This window comes from Pongo abelii, chromosome 2, assembly GCF_028885655.2.
Source record: "Pongo abelii isolate AG06213 chromosome 2, NHGRI_mPonAbe1-v2.0_pri, whole genome shotgun sequence".
Taxonomy (NCBI): Eukaryota; Metazoa; Chordata; class Mammalia; order Primates; family Hominidae; genus Pongo; species Pongo abelii.
Window position 1 is genome coordinate 118,878,865 of NC_085928.1, and position 18,286 is coordinate 118,897,150.

The 18,286-nt window shown below is 35.1% G+C and overlaps 1 protein-coding gene across 6 annotated transcripts in view; it reads right to left on the reverse strand.

Moving 5' to 3' along the window:
- ARPP21 (cAMP regulated phosphoprotein 21) overlaps positions 1-18,286 on the reverse strand; it is a 156,708-nt gene that overhangs the window by 101,872 nt on the left and 36,550 nt on the right. For 4 of the 6 annotated variants that reach the window (NM_001374350.1, XM_054550349.2, XM_054550350.2 and 1 more), the window contains 8 exon segments: positions 2,563-2,703; positions 3,428-3,487; positions 4,220-4,298; positions 5,714-5,858; positions 9,786-9,875; positions 10,656-10,697; positions 11,665-11,831; positions 13,580-13,753. In NM_001374350.1, the coding sequence (NP_001361279.1) occupies positions 2,563-2,703; positions 3,428-3,487; positions 4,220-4,298; positions 5,714-5,858; positions 9,786-9,875; positions 10,656-10,697; positions 11,665-11,793 (686 nt within the window). In that variant the 5' untranslated portion in view covers positions 11,794-11,831; positions 13,580-13,753. 6 annotated transcript variants of the gene reach the window in all.

The following is an 18,286-nucleotide window of genomic DNA, read 5'->3' on the forward strand; positions in this document are numbered from 1 at the left end:
TGCTGACAATGATTCAGGTTCTGAAAACTGTGATTTCTTCCTGTTTGGATACAGAGATTTAATTCATCCTCTTTTCTCGTGTGCTAAAATACATCAGTTATCCACTCCCACCTCAAGAACTACTCAAATAGAGGATGAACCACCACCATACCTCAATGGTCACTCAAATAGAGGATGGTCAGAAATGTAGTTAGAATAGAACAGTAGAACATGACAGCTATGAATTGAACATTGTTGAGCTCAACACTTCAGTAAATACCTTGAAAGTCCATGACATACAGTCATTTGCCTTTTTTATTTAGGCATGATTTGCTTTGACTCATGAAAGTGTGTCTAAATGGTGGTGTGTAAGAGAAAGGAGTTAGCCAGAGACTGAGCCCTGGCCTTCCTGTTGTAGCAATTGTACCTTCGAGAGGGTGTTCTCTGCACACACTTACTTTTAACTCTTCCTAAAGGTATAAACATGTGGCATCTATTTTTAAATGGCCATTAATAAAAAAAAAAAGCTGGCACTCTTCTAGAAGTGAAAAATTCTAGTAATATGATACCTACTAGCCAGAAAATAAAAGTTTTAAAGGACAAATTATGTTCTCCAGTGGTATTTGGGAACTTGCAGGAAACACAAGGATTTAGAAAGAGCTGATCAATCTGACCAATAGAAAGTTCTAAAATCATATCATTGTTCCATATCTGCTCTATCCAGTAGCTGCTTGTAATGTGGCTCACCTGATAGAGGAACTGAATTTTAAAGTTTAAATTTTATATACATTTAATAAATGTGAATTGAAATGTAAATAGCCATATTTGGCTACCATACCGGGCAGATCAGGTTTAGAGCCAGCACTCAAAGTTGACCAGGAGTCTTGATATAATGCTTAATTTTCTCAAAGCCATTCTCCAAGGAAACATGTCTAAAACATATGTACTAGTATTTATGACTATGTGATTGCAAAATTGGTGTGAGTTAAAAATAAATCTACTGTCCACCAGTTGAAACTGTATCACATTTAATATACTTGAACTATGGGAGTTTTCCATGTTTGCTATGACCTTATAGACAAAGAAGAAGAAAAAAATTAAAAGGAAGTGTCAACTGCTTTTCTATTTTGCAATCAGCATGTCCCTACATAATGATATCTAAAAGCCATTAAAAAAATGAAGAATAAGAAACAACAATACAACTATAACAACAACAAAGAGTATTTCATGGATAGGGAAGATATAAAGGATTCTAAAAGTTACCTTTAATTTTTACTACTATTCAAATACGAGGCACATGTGTAAACAACCAGATAAAATAGGAACCTGATAAATTTTTAAAATGTGTTTTGCTAACACAGTAGAATGCAACTACAGGACTGAATGATTCTGAAACTTCAAGGGCCCTTAAACACGATTCAGTTCAAACTATCCTGAAGATATATAAGTAATTTGAAGCCCACAGAAGTGGAGTGCTCATTGTCACTGAGATATTAATAATAGCCATGCTTGGTCCCAGATCTCTCAGTTTGTGCTCTCTTCACTATGACTTTCCCCTGACCTTTGCTGAGCACAGACTGATGCTTGAGTTGAGAAAGAGCCTCATCTCCATCCCCACTTGTCCCAACCTCTGGTGAGCAGAAAGTGTAGAGTATTGTAACCATGATACTCTGCTTGACACAAAAGCTCCCTTCACTAACATTTCTAAAGAGCATGCAATTTATGGTTTACCAAGCACATTGTGAAAAAAGAAAATTATAAAAATGGAGGCTTTATGTGGGCAGTTTTTTTAGTTTAACATGCTTTTTGTTATAGAATTGGCTTGTATGGTACTCAAAAGATATATAGGTTCAAGAAAAACAGCTCCAAGCTTCAAAGCAAATGACTACTCATGTTATTATGCTTTTGGTGACTCAATGAAACAATGAACCGGTATTAAGAGGAAAAACAAACAATTATTTTAGGGGAAAAAACTTGTCATCCTCTTTTTAGAGCTAAGTCTTAGATGTTTCATCTAGCTTAAAACTCTTATTTTACAGGTGAAAAAACTGAGATGGCAGATTTTAAATGACTTGCTCCAAGTCACACAACTAGTAAGTAGAATTGGGTTTTAGAGGCAGGATTTCTGCCTCTAGGTTCGGAGCTTTTTATTACTCCAGAAACCACAATAAGATAGATGTCTAAAAAAGCAGAAGAAAGAAGAAAGAAAATAAGAATTATTCTGTGTATGTCATAGTCATTTAAAAATATCTGTTGTTTTTAATTTAAGTTATATTTTGACATAAAATTTTTCACAGCTTTGTATGTAATTTCATAGAGTACTGATGGAAGAAAGAAAATTATGTTTCAGGAGCTATGTAAAAGAGCAGGAAATAAATCCACTTTATTGTCTGAATTTTATAAACTTTCTTGGTTCTCAGATAATCTTCTACAGATAAATGCCACACTACTTCTGATAAGAGCAAGAGATAAATAACACTGCACATTTTAAATGTCATGTACTGTGAATTTTATACTGTGATCTTATAAATGAATCCATAGGAGAAAAAGAAAATGCTAAATAAGTACAGTGATGGGGCTTACATTCTGGTGCTGCTGGTCTTGTTGATGATAACAGATTTTCCTGTTTGATCCACATTGTGATCCAATCCAAAATAAGCTGCCACTCGATGGACAAGCATCCTCTGATACGATGACATCTGAGGGAACTTTTTATAATGATTACTGGAACACAATTCAAGAAAAAGTGGAATAAGCATTTTCATTTTTTGCCCATAATACCTTTTACAAGTATACACACAAAACTATTTCTCCTTCATCTAAACCACTAAGCCTATTGCATTTCTGGCATCACTTAATGTCCTAATTTCTAGAAAAATTTTCTACTTATTATAGATTTATTGATTAAGCTACAATAAACATCTTTGTTTCATAGTTGCACATTTCTCTTGCCAAAGGGAATGTAATGTCTGTTGGACAGTATTGTAGTTTAGTCCATGATACCTTATCAACGGGGCCAGGCACAGGACAAATGATGTGACATAATATGTGATTGCAGACGTCTATATGGAGATGTGTCATTACATAGTTTACACTGAAGCAGCACAATTATTTCCAGGCATAACTGACTGCAGCCAGCTGGAGCCCATTAAAAAACTATAATAAAAATGAAAAGGGTCTCTTCTTGTTACAGCTACTCTATGCTAATCAGTGTCCCACTGTTTATAGCCATTTTGTCAGGAATTTAACAAGCAGAAGCACACACGGTCCAAGCAACAATTCTCATCAGCATGTAGTTCCTAACTCCGATAATGTCTCCATTTAACAAATCAAGGAACATATTAAACAACGTTTTATCTATCCCTAAGTCTTTCCAGAATGGATAATTTAACTCCAATACCAAACTAGGATACATCATCAAATTAACCAGCATTGCAGTTTAACATACTTGTTGTCAGCAATGAAATCAATAATTTCCTGCTCCATTTTCAAAAGTATCATCCTGTCCCTGCAAAATAAATGTTAAATTTAAAAGGTTTTATGTATGTTCCGCTTCCAAAAACCTAAAGAATTAATTAGATGTATGGAAAAGATTACTTAAATGTATGCTGCTACAAACTTATACCTAACTCTTCTTTGGAATATGCTGACCATTTACATATTATTTCATTCTTTGGAATATGCTGACCATGTACATATTATTTCATTTCATTCATTATAAATTATTTCATTATTTAAGAGTATTCCTTATCTTATTTGTTAAGTATATTGAAATATCTAAATTTTGTAATCTTAATGTTAATTATGGCATGCAAAGTACTAGGATCAAAAAACACATCAAATAAATAGTATATTTCAAATAAATAGGAAACTGGAACAAAACGAAGGCCAAGTATTGACTGTAAATGAATACATAGCTGCATTAAAACATAATTGGCTTATTTGACAACAATAATTTTTATTTGCTATTTTGCCCCCTTAGCCAGTATCTCTGTGATCTGAAAAGCAGAACTGTTAAAGTATAATTTATTAATTGGGTAACTGTCCAGTTACTAAGACTCTCTATAAAAAGTAAACATGCAAACCATTAGCAGAAAAAAAAAATACAGGAGATAGTTTAAGACGTCAGGGAAGGTATCTGCATCTTACAATGGCTTTCTTAGAAGTGTTGGATTAATAACTTTGATTGTAATATTCTATTTGATCCTTCTAAAAATAAGAGGCTCATTTAATAATTTACCTGGAATTATTCTTTAATGTGTTAATCAGAAACTCGTGTAAGTCTATGCCTGTAGAATCCGTGTATTCTTGACTGCAATCTGAAACAAAGAGCAGGATGGAGTTGTCAGGAATGATGGTGGAAAGGTGGGGTGGAAAAGGTTTCCCCAACCTATCCTGTTTCCCCCCTGCTCAGATAAATTTTAGGTGAAGCTATTGGTATAAAAATACATGTTTCAAAACTAGCAATCTGGCAATATGACATCAGAATGAAAATTAGATTCCAGGATTGAAAACACCCAATAAATCCTGACTATGGAAAGATCCAAAGGTCATAGGAGGGGAAGTGGGCACAGTCTGGGTGTGGGGGAGAGGTGGAGTCAAATATCACGTGTTCATTCTGCACTGTAAATAACAAGGGCACAAACCCCACATGACAGAACTCCCACCTACAGAGACAGCTCTCAAGAGTTTGAGATCCCATGGAACCCTTTTTCTCTTAAAACAAAGAAGGCAAAAAAAAATGAATGTTCTGTTATGAGACTATCTATTAATCAGTACAAAATACAGGAGGACACTAAATATTCCCGAGACTTTTAAATATCCTAATGCTGTCCAAAGCTTAATTTCTAAAACTGTTTTAGAAACCTGAACTTCTTTACTGTCATATACACCTTGGATTTTAGATATTCCTCAGCAGAAACAACAATTATAAGCAGAAGTATGGTTATAGAACACATAACTGTTAGAGGCGGTTGTCATTTCTCAGTTGACCAGATGCTCTATTCTTTCCCAGTTGTCCAGTTTGTTTGTTTGTTTAAGTCTACTGCAAGCCTGTTTACTCATGGTACTCTTCATTTCAACTTAGTTTGTTTTGTACCATGATAGGTATGGCAAAAATTTGGACAGTTTGGACTGTAGGTTTTCAGTTTGTAAAGGTATGACTTTTTGCACAGTGATTTATTGAAGTAGAAGTGGGTATTTCTCAAATAAACATTACTTGATAGTAGATGGGTTCAGAGACTAAATTCTGAGCCAGATAAAATGTGAATCATGTATTCCGTTGACATATACATCTGTACTTTGGGGACCATATCACTTATGAACTGAGAACTGCTAATCCACTCTCTGTCTTTTAAGATAAACATGAGAGTTAAGATATCAAACTCGGTATCATTACTGTTCACCAATCCAAGTTAATCGGTCCAAGAAACCTAAATTTAGGGCAGATTTATATTTATTCCTTGTACAAGCTTGTCACTGAAAACAGAAGATTAAAATGTGAATCCAAAGAAATATGTGATCCTAAAAATAACCTGTCTAGCAACACAAGTAATGACACTATAAACAGAAAGAAAATTAAATTCACATTTTTTACACACACACAGATACGTACACGTATAGAATTATATACAGGGTTTGGTGGGAGGTGAATATGCATGTGAAATCTAGAATGTGTTCTGTGACTATGTATGTGCCCAAATTGAGTAAGTTAAGGAAATATTTTCACATTCACCTTTTGATAACATTCTGATCTTGGGTTTTTCAGAGGTTTTATCTTTGTTTTTATCCTTTTCTTTTTCTCTTTCAGAGTCATCTTTCCTAGATTTATCCTCCTCTTGCAGACTGGAAAAACTGGAAAGCTGTAAATGAATTGATTCCTGTTGGGGAAAAAATATAATAATTTAGGGCCAGGTTTAATAATCTCTGTCTGGCTCCATTTTGCATAGAGGTTATGAAGTATAGAAAAATGAAAACCAGGTGCAGATTTTTTTTTTCCTAAATGGTAAAAATTAAACCTGTCAGGAAATTAATTGCCCTTTAAAATGACTTAATCTTCAGGAGTCAATGGGAGGTCATAAGGAACATCTAGTACTAAAACTTTGCCTTATGAATATTAACCTTAACCGAGTTGAATTCCTGTAGATCAAAATACTTATTTTTTTTCTACAGGTTTATTTTTAAACACCTAGAAAAAATTTCTTTATCAGTGAGCTCTCATCACAGCCATCGTATTAAAAAAAAAAAAAGTCTTCCATAGTTCTATTCTATAATTCCTTATAAGGGGAAATTGGCACAAAGACAGACATATACTAGGAATCATAATTACAAATAGAACAGACATAAAGAAAGCCCCTATTACTGAATTTACAATTAAAAACTCCATTTTAGACCCAGGTCAACAATGATTTCTACTACTATGAAAAAGCAGACTATATAATTGCAGGAATTCTAGGTATAAACTTATTATAATTGTTTATAAATACCACTAATAAATCATTATAATGTGTAGTTACAATAAGCATTGCCTTTTAGAAAAGGTAGGAAGTAGAATTATATTTTTCATAAATAATATATAAAATTTAATGTTATTTTATTTTAGCATCAGTTAGTCTTTTCCAAAATATAAAATTCTCTTGAAATGATGTTTGATTTAAGATTGACCATTTACAGCACTGGGACTGGATCCACTTCTATTCTTATTTATTTTGCACTGAAAATAGATTATTTTGTATTAACTCACATATATCAGCCATTTGACTGATAGTATGTTAACTGTTTTGAAGAAGAATGAGCCAAATCATGTTTTTCAGTTTTATGTAAAACCTATGCTATGATTAAAACTATGACAAATTAACCAACGTTAAGCCCACTTATTCTTATGTAAGAGATCATTTGATGGCAAAGCTTTCTTCCACTGGTGACATTAAAATTTATGATGTAGGAAAAAATAATCCCAATGACTAATAATGTCTCTCACTGAAAATTAAACTAATGCTCACACTACATGTGACTAAATTGATGCTTGTACCCTCTCAAATTTGGGATTCTTAATGGTTCTCAGTAAACCTGGCTAATCTAACAAGCATAAAGAAAAGTTCTCTGAAGCTAAGTTTCTTTTTCGGAAGGGGCTCCACTGTGAACTCCTTGTTTCACTATGCTTATAAAGTCATGCAATACAAACGATGAAATAAAACATACTTTCATCATAAATATCTTAGCTGAGTTTTCCAACATCAACACGTTTTTCCTGGGGATGTACATATATAAACTTTGTAAAAACTGAGTGTAATTTGATTATAGAGTCATTTATTGCAGTTTGGGACAGAAATGTCTTAATATGCAAAGGTTCAGGCAGGTTCTAGGGATAGGATTTGCTTCTACTTGCTAAAGAAATCACTGGGACATTTCTGGTCCAGAAGACGTGGCTGAGGTGGGGAAGATTCAGTTTGACAGTTAATCATCAAGGGAAACTGAGGGCTCTCAGGCCACGAAGGTGATCTCATTGCTTCTTCAAAACTGACTGAAACAACCAGCCTCTGTATGTATGAATCTAAAATCATAGAGGCTTGGACATATACTATAAATGCATGAGCAGAGGCTAAAGAATATCCACTATAAAAAAATGTACAAACTGATGCCATGTGTTGACAAATACTATATTCAGGAAAAAAAATATCTTTTCTATGCATATATATTACGGTGTTGAAAGAACACACAAAAGTGCTATAGAGTTGGTAAAAAACAATCTGTTATTTTTTAATATTTTTATTGATATGCTCAATAATAAAATACAAGTGTTAATAAATACATTGGTACAGGATAAGTTTATATCCAACAACAGTGAAAGAGTGATTCAAGTTGCAGTAATACACTGACAGGTAAAGAGTATAACATTAGAAAAGCAAAATTATTTTAACTTAAGGACAGACTGAACCATCAGGTATGGGTCTGAGATCAAGTAATACAGGTAGCAAGAGTTTTTCCCACACTGGAAAATGAAGGCAGTTTTCCAAATACTGTGAATTTACAAACATTGGGGAAGCGATACAATCCATATACTGTATACATCTGCCAGTGTTCTCTGGGATTCAGTCCGCACATTTTGTAAGTGCCGGTGGTACCTAATGAAGGCATTGCATATAAACTCAAAAGTCTGTTTCTTTATTCTCTAAAAAGGTAGCACGGCCACTTGTTTATATGTGTGTCTGGATGTTTTCTATCAGCCCCCTGCTCCCACCACTCCTCAGCCAATCCAAAGAGAGGCTTGCAGGCTCTCATTCTCTCCTACAAAGCTAGTCTTGGTTTCTGAGCTTGGAACCAGCAGGAACAAAGCACCATTTACACCTTATTTCTCTGCACCAATTGTATGGAGACAACTAGACTTAGGTCCAGAGTGGGCACTATGATACAGTTGATCCCTTAAAAAATTTCCTCCTGGTACCTTGTCAAATGGGACAAAAAGCAGATTAAGTCTATAAAGGCTGTCCTTCTCTGCCTGGCATTAGGAGTGGGGGACAACTGGGGCATTACTTCTCCCAGGGTCTGTCATTCTGCAGAGTTAACATATATTGTGTGCAGTACATTACAAGCCATCAATCAACATTTAATAATATAAGCCATGATATTCACATTATTCTCCCTTTTCAATCTCCATTAAAAATAGAAGCACAAATGAAATGCTGAAGGAAAGCCACACATTTCTCAGAGCCCAAGTAAAATAAAGCATGTGTACGAAACATAAGTAATGGCCACTGAAAGATAGCCTGTCCATGCCTTATGACATGAGTGGCATGTTAAGAAAATGATGCTAGAAAAAAAACACTCTCTTAGGACAAATTCTATTAGGAATTTATTTTTGGTCCTTTTAAAGAAAGTGCTCTCAATGCTCTCTGTTTCCATGAGGGGAATTCAGAGTATTTCAATTAAAGTAAGAAGAAAAAAGTAAAACCAAACCAAACAAAAATAATGATATCTTAATCAACTTTCCCTCCCCTGGGCTCAGGTAAACCATTTTACTTTTGTCTTGACTGCAACCAGCCTCTGATAAAATAAGTACAATTTCAGCAGCAAGACCATTTTTTATAAAAGCTAATATGATGCCTAAAAGGCAAACAAAAATAAGTATGATGTGAAGTTTCCCATTTTGTCATGAAATAATTTTGTTGAAATTTAAATTTTTATAACCTACTAATCTTGCTGTAAGGAGCAAAAATAAGGGTAAAAATATGCAGTGATATATTAATAATATTAACTTAAAGTCACCATCAGCTCAGATTCATTTCTGGACAACTTTTGCAGTATTGAGAAATCTCCACCAAAGGCCATAAAAGTATTTCTCCAAAGTTCAATGCACCTTATTCACTATTTCCTAAGTTTCATATGAACCAGCAATTGTGTTTCTTATAGGCAAGTGCATTTTGGGGAGCTGAGAGGTAAGACATCTCCAACAAGGAAGGAGAGAGGATACTTGGGATTATATTTGGTTCAGCCTTATCAAAAGAGAGCCTTTGAGGAAATTCAGCACTACTGTGCCTACTTTTTATTTAACTTTAAATCTAAATTCTTTTGAATTCCTTTCCATTTGCAGTTTTCAGAGAGTCTGGAAAAAAACAAATGTAATACTCTGTGACAAACCATTGAACTATTTTAGAACGTTGCATAAGCAGGGGATGAAGCCAAAAAATGAATTATTTTCTTCAATTATATTTTTCTCCCCCAAAACACTGTTTAACACCAAATTAAGAGTCATGCACACAAAGGTGGATCCCATTCATGCAATTAATGATAATGGCAAGGGGATATACCTGATCCTGAAGACTTTCACCTCCTGGTCTGGCAGAAGATTCCTCACAGACAGCAAGACTGCGAGTCAGTTTACCTTTTCCTGCTCCTGACTAGGAGGGGGGAAAGAAAAGGGAAGGAAAGGAAAATAAAGAAAACAAACAGGAAACATTCTCAGACTGCCAAATCATCTCCACATTTACATAACTTCCCCAAATGAGATTTTTAAAACCAAACTTCAAGTCTGCCAATCAGTACTGTCTACACTGGCTCAAAGCATCATACCTTTGTATTGTTGGGGATGGAAGTAAAGAAGAATGTGAATAGATAAATTTTAAAAAATACTTCTAGTAAATTGTGTGCATCACATTGGGAACATATGAAGAATGAATTGCTGTCATTTCATGAAAATATCAGGAGGAAAAATTGATAAAATTAATTTTTACTACAACTAAGTTTGCAGGAGATTTGACTGAGAAGGTGGTTAAAAGGATGAAGAGTGTGTACTAAACAGTAGTATCTGTTTACTTCAAGGCAGAAATCAAGTAGTGAGAATAAAACATCTACTCTAAATTTTATTTAAAATAAAAACAAAACAAGTGGTCATTTGTTTTGTAAAGTACTGTCAAGTCTCTAAGTGTGAACACAGGCTCAAATACACACATTTGCAGCTATTTGAACACTAAATCCTCTAATTAAAAAATATGCAGTGCCAGAAAGTAAGACATGCATAAACACAACCCCATCAAAAACAGCCAGCACCAGTACAACCGAGATCCCCCACAATAACTGGACACAATCATCTGAAATGCTGGCAAATCCTTTAACTCTGATATAAAATATGTAATTTATACCCATGATATCAGGTCTACCTAGAATGTTAAGAACCCTACCTTGGATTTTCTTCTTTCTTGATTCTGAGCCTCCAGCCGCCTCTGTATGTTGGAAAGAAAATAAAACAAAATAAAATAAAACAAACAAAAACGAACAGTAAATCAACAACCGAGAGAGAGAGAAAGAAAGAGAGAAAAATGTCACTACCGGCTACAGTAGAGAAGTCAATAATAATAGCAACAGAGAACATCACAACCATTAGGGAGGACTCCTCCTTCCCTAGCTTTAAAAAACTTTTGACTCACTTTTAGCTCTTTTCTCTTTATAGCAACTATTAGAAAGGGGACAAGGAAAAGCCAGCTTTGAAGTCTTTTGGCCATCATGCAGTTATCTGCCTTTGTTAACTGTTGGTATATAAAGAGTTAACACTTCTGTAGTTTAGTTAAAAGAAAATCAGTACTTACAAGCTATTTGTAAGTGCAGTTTGCTTTCCTTCTACCAAATCTCTTTCCCTTGTAAATCATGATATGTTTCACAACACTTTTTCATTTCCTTTAATCACTCCCAGTCTTTTTTCCTCCTTCAAGTACTGCCTCTTTGGCTGGGAATTCTAAGGTTTAGCTTGTTTGCTAATAAGATTTGAGCCTTAGCATGCCCATGAAAGTCAAAGGAACACCTGCCTTTGATTTTTCTTAGTTTACCATGAATTGAGTCTTCATCTTTCCACAGAATAGCAAATTCATTTTTAAAACTCAGCTAGTCTAAAGCTGCCTTGGGAGAAGCCCTCTATGTACACCTTGAGGTGTTCTGGAAATTGGTAAGGGGATGCTGTGTGCAAATTCAGAAAACAAATACTTTCCTATGACTTTTTTCCCCACAAAACACATTTTAGAGCATGGTTGGGTTAGGACAAAAAGTGACAAAAATTGAAAAAGTAGGAGACTAGCATTTCCTAATGATATAACTAGTGAAACTCTTTAAAAAATAAATCTTTAAAGTATTCTGAAAATAAAAGAAGGGAGTTGCACACAGTTGTATGAGAGTCAGGGTCTCTTCATGCTCACTCACCTGCAGTTCCAGTTTCTCCTCTTCATCCAGACTTTCTGATTTAACAATGCCGTTCTCTGGAGTGGCCGTCTCCTGCTCAGTCCCTCCTTCCTCTGCTATTGCCTGATTCAGGTCTCCTTGCTCAGACATTCTCCCAGATGCAAATTAAAATAACAAGATTTTATGCCCTAGAAGGTTAAGATATCAGAAAATAAAGTCAGTGCAAGGTAGTTACTATCATTCTTTAGAGATTTCATTTCTCTTTTCATATTCAAATCCAAATGAGCAATTTTGAGAATTTTATACAAAAGGGGGAAAAAACAAGATGAAATCAAGTACCCAAGGCATGCACAAGAGGCAGATGCAGTTGTCCCATCCACACCCCCTTTACACACACTTGTGAATACACCTTGCCATCAAAATGGGTCAACAAATCTTAGAGACACATAACTCCTACACAACTACCAGTTCCCCACTCTCCACTACAGAGCAGAAGAAGCAACAAAGGAGGATATTTCTCCAACTTTTGAACAAATGACCCTCGACTTCTGACTCAAGATGTAGCATTGATGTTCTGTAGCATCTCTAAGATGACAGAAAAATTATTTGCAGGTTCCAAACATAGACATGCTTCCCTAGGTATAAGGAATACGGTAGTCTGCAACGTCAAAAAAAACTATTGAAAAGGTAATAATTCAGCATAAATATGGTATCTAATTTTGGCAATAAACCTTTGAGGGTCAACATTTCCAGGCTTTGAACTGACAGCTACATTATTAAAAACATAAGCCCTCTCCCAAGCTCCCAGTCTCCCAAGCTCCTGTCAGTTGTTGGTGCGACAAGATCCTGTGGAAGGAACTCTTTGGCAGGCAGCTCTAGTGAAGCTATCCCAACTAAATGCTACTTCTCCAGGCTCACAATAGTCTACAGACACTGGAAATGGCTTTTCAGAGTTAAAATCTGTTATTATTTTTTTCTCCCTACCTTTATAATACCCCTGACACTTCCCCTTCTGATGTGTTGTCAAATGAGGCTCATGAATAATTTAGCATTTACTTCCTCCTCACTTTTTTAAGCTGTGAGAAAAATAGAAAGAAAAAAAAAGAAAGAGAAGGAGGGAGGAGGAGGAGGAAGGAAGAGGAGGAGAGAGAGAAGAAGAAAGAAAAAAGAAAGAAGAAGGAGAAGGAGAGAGAGGCGCTGTAGCTTAGAGAGTTAGTTCTTTTACAAAAAAATCCCAAGCGATGACTGTCCCATTCCCAGTCATTACAATGGTAATTATTACTAGACAAATAAGAGTTTTAATATGTTTCTTTGAGAGTATTCAATTACCATTTACTAATTCAGTAACTTTATTTCCAACTGAAAATAGGAAGCATGAGAAAAATCTAAACCACAGAAATTTTGCTAAAATCTACCATGACAAAACAGATGGTATCTAATGATATCTTTAAAATACACAGGCTTATTCAGCAAAGGATTGTGGGAATGTAAAAGGAAGTTTTCTAACAGGATGGTAGTTTGAGTCTGTAAAGTGACTAGTAAGCAATGCATTCAGGTTTTGGGAGGTTTTAGGATATTTCATCCAGTGCATTCTGACGGATTTCTTATATTTCAGTGACACTCAGTATGCGTGGTTAACAAAATAAAAAGTTCCATTTTCCACTGGCAAACAGCTTGTTTCTCAGTGCATTGGATAGGGGACTTCTGTTGCCCTAACTCATTTTTTAGAGTATTTAAGTAAAAAACAGAACATGACCAGATTTAAAATGGAGTGAACAAATTGAGCTCTAATTCTCCAAACTACAAGCCAAATGAGTCTCTGCTACAGATCCTGTCATGGTTATATTCAGTGAACTGCTGGATGCAAGCAGGCACATTTATATAATAATAAATCTAAAATGCAGATGAGATGACAGCCAGACAACAAGACCTTTACCTTTGGTGCAGAATTCCTGCTGTAGGTCTTGGCGACTTACTAGCGGCTTCTGTCGTTCTACGCCAGGAAAATCCACACAAGTGATCAGAGACAACTGGAGTCCCATGTCCCCATTAACAGTTCGGAATGCCCATCTCCATGCGATTCCCTTACACAGTGTGACACATCGTCAACCTGAAAAAAGATGAAAAGTAAATAATAATAATTGCAATAATCATGGTAGGGTGAAGGATGAAATAAATAAGACGGGGTTTCTAACACTAATGACCAGCTTCCAGCAAATCACGTTCACAGCTTGATCCAGCTCCACCTGTCTCAAGCTGCCTGCTTCTTCTCTAATGAAGGCTACAGCCGGCTGTTCAAGTCAGAACGGCACCCACGCAAGGAGCTAAAATTAACAATTGCATTATGCACCGAAGATTACTCACTTCAATTTTAACCTTTTTTAGTGAAATCTCGCACTTTGTATTAAAAAAAAAAAAAAAAAAAACAAGCTTGTGTGTTTGCCTCAATGAGAATCAGGATCACCTGTGAGCAAAAGTCTTGCCTCTTTTTCTAACCAAAGCCTTTGTCTTAATTATAGATTATATTATACATTTTAATGCTGTTTATGTGATTTCTCTCTTTATGAAAGCTACCTGAATAAAGTGTACTGAAAGGTTTTGATTTAATGAAACATTCTCTATAAAAGTTAAAAAAAAAAAAAGAAAACTTATAATGGCATGGCTGAGAAAGCTCTTTTCTCTCTACTTATAGTTGGGGAAGAATAATTCCTAATATTCTTGTTGCAGGGTGAACACAATCTATCCATAGCCCTCCCTCCCCATTGGGATTGCCACTGCCAGCTGGGCATTCTGTTTGACAGCAAAGAAACACTGACAGAGGGATTCAACAGATTTGCAAACTTCAAGCCTGTTGAAAACAATCCACGCTATAATGTGCACTTTCTCTTTCTCACAACTCCTACAGGAGCAGCGGCAAAGACAGCTTGAATGCAAACACAGAGACGGGCTCCTAATAATATTTGCCCAAATCAGGCTGCATCTCTTCCTTTTCCCTATAACGCTATTCTGGTGCACAACGGCTAAATCCAACAGCATGCACACCTCTTCCAACATATACCTGTCTATGAAAACACTAAATGCATCCTAGATACGTAGTTTGAAAGCTAGAAACCCTCTCTCCCTCCTCCTTGCTACCCTCTTCTCCCAAGTTTAAATGAGCACAGCTGGTTCCTTACAGGATTTTACTGTGGCTATATTAATAACATATTGGGTTACAAAGCCATTTGTTGTGCAAGGGGAAAACAACTGTTGAAAATGCAATCACTAGTACAGTCAATAGTTTCTGGATTTATTCATGTTTTATGAAGATGGATGATTAGACTTTAAACTACGTTTCTTTCATTTTTGGAAATTATATGGCTTTTGAGAGCTAGACATGCATTTAGGAAAAAACTGGATTGCTAATCAATAGTAATTTTAATTTTTCAATTTTGATCAGTTTCACCATAGCTACTATAACTAATACTCAATATTAAATAGAAATCGTCGTGTCTTAAAAATTAGAATCTATTTAACTAAGAAGCCCATTATCTAATATGTCTTAGCATAAATGTCAGTGATGGTTACAAAATGCATTCTGGATTCTGTTGTACTTTTTCCAAGTTGAATGAAGTTCTCAAGGATCACGGCAACTCTTTTGATTTCTCTTTAAGACCCTCATATTTGTACAGTTCACTCAGCAGGTGAACAGCAATGTAATTTCCAAAACTAAGTCTTAGATGCATTATTCCAGCCTCAGTAGGAGGATGCAAGATATAATTCTTTCCAGGAAGAGAGAAAGAACAAACTGATATTCACATAACTAACTCAAAGCGGGGACAGCCTGGATATATGTGTGTGCGTAATTACCAGGACACGTTTTGAAATAGCACCGAGCTCTAAAGTCAGCGAGGTATTATTCTTGCATGCCTGAATCATAAAGTCATCATCTACCAAGATAAAAGAGAAAATGGGCATATGGGAATGAGGAGAGAGGAACATATGGATCACAAATATTTTTGTAACTGATTAAAATTGTTCTCTTTGCTGAGAAAGCAGTGCCAGGAAATCAACCCTACTTCAGCTTTCTGTTCACCAAACTAACCGGACTCTTCCACTGCCATTTCATCTTGATCTGTTTCAATTTCTTTCATTTTTGCAAATAACCCAAACTATTTTTAACAAATATCTTTTCTTCAACATTTGGTTAATAAATATTCTGGCCAAATTTCAACTGTTACAGTTTGAAGGATGGAAGGAGAAAGAAGAGACTATATATAAATGCACAAAATAAAAGTTACTATAGTTTTTTTAGTGGAAATACTATTTTAAGCATAATTTTGTGGGTAGCATTTAGTGAAGGCTGTCAATAGTTTGCAAATTAAGCTACAGGAAATTAATCAACAATGCTGTAAACTATTTACCATGAAGAAAGCAAGTAAAATAATTGCTATGTCACTTTATAGTCATGCTGTTTCTTATTTCTTTAGCTTAGAGTTGAACACAGTAACAATTCATGTTGTGGAGATGAGGAAGAAAGGTAGAGAGAAGAAAGGCAAAATGCAAAGCACGAAATACGCTGTCTTTCATCATTACTATCAAAATAGATATGTCCTAAGTGTGTGTGTCTGTGTCTGTGTGTGTGTGTGTATTACACATATTAATCACTGTGCTACCAATTGGGAAAGAAAGGTCAGATTTGATTCAAATTTCAGCAATAATTTAGTTCACCAATGAAAGGGAAATTAAAGTTAAATTTTTATCAATAAGTTGGGAGTGTCACTGTATTAGTCACCTTCTTCACAATATTTATGCTAAAAATTAACATGAGAAGGACTAATATTAACTCAAATTAGCATGGGTACTTTATGATGAAACAGCACAGTCAAGATTCACTTATTGAAATTGAAATGTTTTGCCTATATGCACTGCTTCTTCTTTTTAAGCTGGGCATGGTTCTGTAAATGAAAATCACTTCTGTATTGGGGGGGTGATGATTTGTCAAATTGCCACATAAGATATATAAATATTGCAATACTATATAAGCCAAGCATATAACCCATTCTCAAAACAATTATTCTGTTAAAGTTTAAGAAAGATTTTGAACCTTTAAAATTAAGTTTAAAGCAAGTAAAAAAAAAAAGTAATTGGGATGTAATCATTTCAAAAATAAGAGCAACAATGCCATGAATAGAACGCACATACTAATATCTTCAGCAAGTCTGAAATTTTCCCAAGGTGATCAAAAATATCAATGAGAAATTTTCACATTAATTACATGCCCAAAATGCAATCGTTCAGTAGTGTATGAGAAATATTCAACCAGGAGCTTTACCCTTTAATAAAACTCAACCTCATGTGCAGGCATTCTGTTAGATTCTTGAACCACCATGAAAATGCCGAAATTGCCAGAGAACCATTTTGTTGGAAGAACTGAGGGGGACATTTAAGGAAATAAATTTTCTGGTTAAGATTTTGGGGAATATAAATGTTTTAATGAATATCCTTGTTTAAGCTTTAATCTAAGAGCCTGACACTTTATAAACATGTAGAAGGTTATATATAGGATCTCACATTTTCTTTTTTAAGTGTGGTAACCTGGATCAAACATAACCAAGATCAACATTTAGCAGAATGCCAAAAGTGGAAGGAACTGATGCCAAAGCTGTGCACAGGAGTAGCACCATAATAATCATGAATGCCATTAAAACTAAGGAAAGTCTGTTGTCAATAAAAACATCTGAAGAAAGGCCTTGTGCCAGTGTTTTATTTCTTCACTTGTATAACAAGTCTTTACTGAGCTTCTACCATGAGCAAGAATGTTCTACAATGTGACATGTTATTCAGGTGAACTAACACAATCTCACATTTCAAAATCTTTTTTTCTTCCTGAATATAAATTAAAAAATAAGCAAATTAATATACACACCTACAGATCAAAGGCAGAAAATGATACTATAAGAGGGGAAATTGGAATTCTGCTTTACAAAATTTCCTCTGACATATTGATGACACACACACATATATATATATATATATATATATATAGACTAGTTCTGTGGATGTAACATTCCATGGTTAGTACTTGACTCACACCAGTACCTACTAAATGCTATCATCATCATCATCATCATCATCTTCATCTTAGCAGTACCTGGTGACATACGTTGCTATTTATCTATCCAATGTGGACACGGCAAGAATAAAAAGGTTAGACAGAGAAAATGCAATGTTCAGAGAACACCTGCACCTCCACCAGAATCAATGCATGTACAGCCAATGTGCTTTCACCAACAAAGGGTAACAGACATCATATTTCACTGAAAAAGACAACTCTATAATTTTTTTCCCAAAGCTTACCCTGGATATGGTCCTGGAATAATGCAAACATCAGGATGTCAATAATCTGAATGAGAGAGCTGGATGGAATGCAGTAGCTGATGGGCAGCCTTGTCACAAGACTGGCCCAGTTTGTGCATATTTCTGCTACAGATAAGGGGGTTTTTTTTGACCAAAATCAATCTCAGAGAGGAAGAAGCCAAAGGCTCTGCTTCCATGTTAGAAAATAAGCCAAGAATCTGACAGCATCAAGGTTAGTTTTAGTTTTAGTGTGTGACCATTGAGACCAGTCCAAAGATTTTTAAATGACCTAAAATTCCATAAC